This window comes from Brassica rapa, chromosome A01, assembly GCF_000309985.2.
Source record: "Brassica rapa cultivar Chiifu-401-42 chromosome A01, CAAS_Brap_v3.01, whole genome shotgun sequence".
In the NCBI taxonomy this organism is placed as follows: Eukaryota; Viridiplantae; Streptophyta; class Magnoliopsida; order Brassicales; family Brassicaceae; genus Brassica; species Brassica rapa.
This window is the reverse complement of record NC_024795.2, coordinates 7,192,546-7,198,895: the sequence shown is the minus strand read 5'-3', so window position 1 is coordinate 7,198,895 and position 6,350 is coordinate 7,192,546. Positions and strand designations below refer to the sequence as shown.

The window sequence follows — 6,350 nt, the reverse complement described above, 5'->3', positions numbered from 1 at the left end:
ACTGAATATATTAATGTATAATAATATTTTAAGCTAATTTCGAAATTAGTGAAAATATTTAAATATAATTTCAAAAATGAAGATCTTGTAAAAATCTTTTTAAACAGATTTGTTAGAATTTTAAAATAAATATATCTTATATTTAAAATAAAAAGATATCAAAAGATACTATGATTAAAATATTTTAAAAATTATATTTATTATTAGTCTGAATTAAAATATAGTATGAATTTTTATGTATAGGTCCATTAGGTCCATTTTTAAAAAAATCACACATGAATTAAGGTTGTGACTTCTGTTTTAATATATAAGATTTGCACCTAAAATATACGAGAGTAGTCTAATATAGATATAGTTACCATCTTTTTAAAGGAAGAACGGCTACTGAGAAAAACGTGTCAAAGAGTGGCGAATCACGCGACGAGTATTAAGTCTTGACGCGCCTCTTCTTCTTCTTCATGTGTTTCCTCCTTCGGTTTTAAAAGCTCTCTTCTTTCGTTCCCAAAGCCATCTCTCTCTCTCTCTCTCTTCTTTAAAGTTTTGAGATAAGACTTTGACGAGTGAATTAGAGGATATTTGGTTTGGGTTGGTGTTGTTTCTGTGATTACCCTGTTTGTTCTATTATTTCTAGGACTGATTTACCGTTATGGGTCACTTTACATGCCTTTGATCATTTACTTGGGAGTTTTTTTACTCGTGTTCATTTTGGCTTTTACTTTGATTCTTTTTGTCTTTTGGTGATCAAAAAAAGAAGAAGAAGAATGAAGGAGGAACAATCAAGAACTCTGTTTGGAATATCTCTGTCTGATCGACCAACTTGGCAACAGTTTCTCATTTGCACTTCTGGTTTCTTCTTTGGCTACCTCGTTAACGGAGTTTGCGAGGTTCTTTTTCTCCCTTTTTTTAAAGTTTATTTTTCTGTTCTAATTTTGCTTCTGAAAATCCCGAAATATAATCGATTGATAACGTAGAATCATTTTGTTGATAATTCGGCATCTTTCTCAATGGAAATATGTAATATTCAAATTAATTTGCATGCTAAGTGTTTTATGTTTTGGTCTCTTAAGGAAAAGAAACAGAGGAATAAGAAAATTGCATGACGAACTAAACTCTCTCCAAACACACACAAACTTGTTGATTTCTATACATTTCATAAAATATAAATTACAAAACCATCTAATACCTTGTGAGATCAGTTATGATCTTGTAAACAAAAACAGACTTTGGAGAATTTATTGGATAAACCATTTTGATTATTGACTTGATTTTTATTTATACAGGAATATGTTTATAATCGGCTCCAATTTAGGTGAAGTCAACTTCATTTACTTCAACTCTTAGATTTTTAAAACAGAACAAGAAACTTAACAATGGTGTTTTTGTTCTCTTTCTTTCTTGTAGCTTTGGTTGGTACTTCACGTTTATACAAGGATTTGTCTACTTGTTCCTCATCTACCTTCAAGGGTTCACCACAAAACATATTGTGAATCCCATGAGAACTTATGTGAAACTCTCTGCTGTTCTCATGGGATCACATGGTTTAACCAAAGGATCTTTGGCTTATCTCAACTATCCAGCTCAAATCATGTTCAAATCCACCAAGGTACATTCAGAACTCCCCAAATTTTTACAAATTCATTTGAATTGACATTAGCTAGTGTTCAGAGAGTGATCAAATGACGGTTTAGGTGTTGCCGGTAATGATAATGGGAGCGTTCATACCCGGTTTGAGAAGAAAATACCCGGTCCATGAATACATTTCAGCGTTCTTGTTGGTTCTTGGTTTGATCCTTTTCACATTAGCAGACGCACAAATGTCTCCTAATTTCAGTATGATCGGTATTTTGATGATTTCTGGTGCGTTGATCATGGATGCTTTCTTGGGTAATCTTCAGGAAGCCATTTTCACGATGAATCCCGAGACATCTCAGGCAAGAAAACACAAAAAAAAAAACGGTTCTGTCTGGTTTTCTTATACCGTCCGGTTTTGTTTTGTGCCCGAGATTCTTGCTAATGTATAAAATGTGACAGATGGAGATGCTTTTCTGCTCAACGGTTGTTGGATTGCCCTTCTTGTTCGTTCCCATGGTCTTAACCGGTGAGCTTTTCCGTGCGTGGACTGCGTGCTCACAAGTAAGTCCAAACCTCTATTTTGGTTTTGGTAAACCGTAAAGCTTAACCAAACCAAAATAACCGGCTTTAGTTTTGCTTTATACACTAGTCCATTTGAAGCCAAAGTGACAAAGAGTAGATTTTGTATTAGCTATGAAAGTTCTTGGCTCATAGTTTTTGTCCGATTAAGTTAGGGCATGTTTGTTTCCCCATCCGGATGAGCCATTTGGATAGAGATGAGAGTTTTGTTCGTTTAGACACTAATAATGCAAATCCGGATGACTTTCAAAAATTTAAGCTTAATTTTAAAGTTCATTAAGCTGAACCAATTTGGACCATTTGAATAGAGATGGTTCATTTAATATAGTATAATCTATATTATTAAAACTGAAGTACAAATTAGGTTTGTTTGGAAACATGACTTGCAGTTTAAAAAGATGGTTTGTTTGGAAACATGGATGACAATGTTATATAAGAATTGTTTGGAAACTTGGATAGCAGTATATGTATTTTCTTTTATTTACACATTTAGTCATTGCATTTATAATAAATTAGGTATTTATTTTTGTATTTCTTTTTATTTACAGATTCTACCACTACATTTAAAATTAATTTAAATTAATTAATTATAATTCCAAAACTTATCTAAACAAATCGATATTCATATATTGATCATTTTTAATATTGTACAAATATTACTAAAAAAAAATTTCTATTTCATTTAATTTAGCCAAACACATTAAAATGAATTTTTTATTTGTTTACGGAATCAGTTAGGCATAGACATTCGGGTACCCATTTAAGTACGGGTTGTTTCTTTCGGGTAAAGATTTTTTGGGTTTTGAAATATCTTTTTAGGTACTTCCTTTTGTATTTCTTTTTATTTACGGATTCTACCACTGCATTTTAAATTTAATTTAAATTAACTAATTACAATTCCAAAACTTATCTAAACAAATCGATATTCATATATTGATTATTATTAATATTGTAAAAATATTACTAAATAAAAAATTTTCTATTTCATTTAATTTAGCCAAACACATAAATATATATCTATACATATATTTATTTTTTTACGAAATCTGTTAGGCATAGATATTCAGGTACCCATTTAGGTACGGATCGTTTTTCGAGTATAGATTTTTTGGGTTTTGAAATTAGGCCATAGTTGAATATAAGTGTGAGATTCAAGTTGGATCTCCCGGGTCTGTATGAATTTGGTTCTGATATACAGAAAAGTAAAAATATTCAAATAACGAATGTATTTGAAAATGATTTAGATATTTGAACCAAAAATAATCATATTATCCGGTTCGATCTGGATCTTTTGAATACAATTAGTTATATGTAGACATATCTAAAATATATTGCACTAATCATGAAAAACAAATATCAATGTATAAATACATAAAAACTAATACCTGCGCGGGCGCGCGGGTCAAGCTCTAGTATCTATTATGCCCCTGATATAATTCACAAATTACAAACCTAAACATAATATCATTTTGTCACACACGAAAACTGACAAAACCACAAAAACGCATTTTCCCGCAAAAACCTAAAAACGAATTTTTCACGCCAAAACCCTAAAAAACCATTTCCGGAAAAAATTGCAAAAACGTGTTTTCCCGCAAAATAGCAAAAACATGTTTTCATGCCAAAATCACAAAAACGCGTTTTTACGCTAAAACCCCAAAACACAAAAACACGTTTCCCGCCAAAACCGAAAAATGCATTTTCTCATCAAAATGCATTTCCCACCAAAACTGCAAAACACGTTTTCTCATGCGGTTAAACGTGTTTTCCCGCTAGAACGCATATTCCCACGAAAACCGCAAAAACATGTTTTTCCGCCAAAACGCATTCTCCCGCGAAATCCGCAAAAACATATTTTCCCGCCAAAACGCATTTTCTGCAAAACCCGAAAAACGTGTTTTCATGCCAAAACTACAAAAACGTGTTTTCACGCCAAAACCGCAAAAACGTGTTTTCTCGCCAAAACCAAAAATTATCGTTTTCCTGCCAAAACCAAAACATCTTTTCCCGCCATAACCAAAAATTTCATTTTCCCGCCAAAACCAAAAAAAACATGTTTTCCTTTTCTCACCAAAACCGCAAAAACGCATTTTCCCACCAAAATCACAAAACGTGTTTTCCCGCCAAATCGAAAATTGTATTTTTCCGCCAAAAACGAAAAATCTCGTTTTCCCGCCAAAACCGAAAAATCTCGTTTTCCCGCCAAAACCGAAAAATCCCGTTTTCCCTCCAAAACCGAAAAATCTCGTTTTTCCGCCAAAACCAAAAAATGTGTTTTCCCGCTTAAACCGAAAATCTCATTTTCCCGTCAAAACCGCAAAAATGTGTTTTCCCGCCAAAAGCGCAAAAACGCGCTTCTCGCCAAAACCAAAATTGTATTTTCCGCCAAAATAAAAAAATCTTGTTTTTCCGTCAAAATCGAAAAATCTCGTTTTCCTGTGAAAACCGAAAAATCTCGTTTTCCGCCAAAACCGAAGTTACAGTCGGTTTATTATTATGTTTAGTTTGAAACTCTAAAGTTTTTTTTTTCAAATACATGTTTATCAATTTTTTTGTTTAGTAGAAGTTATTATTATAGTAAAATTTTAATATATGATTAAATCAATACAATAGTATTTTGGTAATTTGTTTACTAAACTCATTTGGATGGAAATGAAAATGAAAAAACAAACATAAGATCCATTTGGATGATTCATCTAAATGAGCTATCTGGATGGATAAACAAACAGACACAAAAATCTGAATGGACCATTTGGATAGATCATACAAATGAATCATCCGGATGGAAATGAAAGATGCTGAAACGAACTGCCCCTTTTTGGTTCATGGTTCAAATCGGAGTCAGTTTCGGTTTAATGAAAAAGTCAAAGTTTGTCGGATTCTTGGTACCGTCGAAATGAAATCATTGACCGAGGACGTGCCTAAATCAGCCAACTTTTTTCAAAAGTCAATTGTCTTTTATGATAATGAAATGGAGTGCTTGTATTTGAAGCCAGATGCCTAAAACTAATGGTTTTAGTGATTAGCTAGTAGGTTGGTGTATTAAAAAATCAACTCTACTTTGTTTGATTTTGCAGCATCCGTACGTGTATGGAGTGCTTGTATTCGAAGCCATGGCCACATTCATCGGTCAAGTCTCTGTTCTATCGCTCATTGCACTCTTTGGAGCCGCTACAACCGCCTTAGTATAATCTCTTATCTTGTCTAACAAACCCTTACTGGCGTTATTGCATTGAGTATGCGTTATAAAATCATGTTACTGTTTTAAAAACGTTTTTGTGTGTGTAGATAACAACAGCGAGGAAAGGTGTTACGTTGTTGCTGTCGTATTTGATATTCACAAAGCCATTAACAGAACAGCACGGATCGGGGTTGCTGTTGATAGCAATGGGAATTGTATTGAAGATGGTACCGATGGATAGTAAACCTCCGAGCAAGATTCAGGCGAGACCAGCGGTTAGGAAAGATGGAGGTGAGGGTGAGAGAGGAGATGAAGAGGAGAGAAAGTCACTGGTTTAATATTGTGCCATATAGCTATCTATACATATTCTATATAAGAAGTTCAAAGGGTTTATATAGAATAATATTGGACTAACAAAAAAAAGCGAATAGAGTACTGAAAAATTGTTTTATTTTGCTGGAAAGATAATGTTGAGCTGTTATACTGTTAGTCCATTGGTGTCAGCGACATTGTAACGAGGAAAGCCAAACATAATATGGGAAGGGGGAACAGGAGGTTGCAAGAGCTTATGCTGAATACAGATTTCTATGGCGGGTTCCAACAGCAATATAATAATCCAGTAAACCCGCGCGAGTTCGAGACCTATATTGACCCTTTTAAAATATTGCATGCAGCTGTTAGGTATGCCGTATGCAGCAACATGAAGAATTTCATTTACCATTCGTTTCTTCCGAGATATTTTTGAGGGAACAAATATAGTTGCAGTTATTAGTAGCATAAGAACACCGGTGAAAGTCACATATGACTTCTATGCTACGTGCACAAAGGCACTCCAAACTGTGCCATAGAAACTATCCCGCCATGTTGCCAGAAAATGAATCACCTCCTAAGATTTGGCCTAGCTTACTCCGAAACCATCAAGGAATACCTTCCCATGACTGTACATGAGCAGAAAAAGATACATAAGACCAGTCTCGGTTTCACCATTTAGTAGTGGATGCTGATAATGTTTACCGTT

General features: G+C 33.8%; 1 protein-coding gene across 1 annotated transcript; it reads left to right on the top strand.

The window, feature by feature from the left end:
• Positions 1-379: 379 nt before the first annotated feature.
• Positions 380-5,835, top strand: LOC103860707 (UDP-galactose/UDP-glucose transporter 2). The gene is made up of 8 exons (XM_033288373.1): positions 380-585; positions 752-884; positions 1,281-1,309; positions 1,402-1,603; positions 1,689-1,931; positions 2,032-2,133; positions 5,229-5,336; positions 5,440-5,835. The coding sequence occupies exons 2-8, from the start codon at positions 762-764 to the stop codon at positions 5,668-5,670; spliced, it is 1,038 nt and encodes a 345-aa protein (XP_033144264.1). The 5' UTR covers positions 380-585; positions 752-761; the 3' UTR covers positions 5,671-5,835.
• Positions 5,836-6,350: the final 515 nt, after the last annotated feature.

Coding starts and splice junctions, on each gene's coding strand:
- LOC103860707 (XM_033288373.1), top strand. CDS start 762: ATGAAGGAGGAACAATCAAGAACTCTGTTTGGAATATCTCTGTCTGAT. Junction 885..1,280: donor TCGTTAACGGAGTTTGCGAG/GTTCTTTTTCTC, acceptor TTATTTATACAG/GAATATGTTTATAATCGGCT. Junction 1,604..1,688: donor TCATGTTCAAATCCACCAAG/GTACATTCAGAA, acceptor ATGACGGTTTAG/GTGTTGCCGGTAATGATAAT.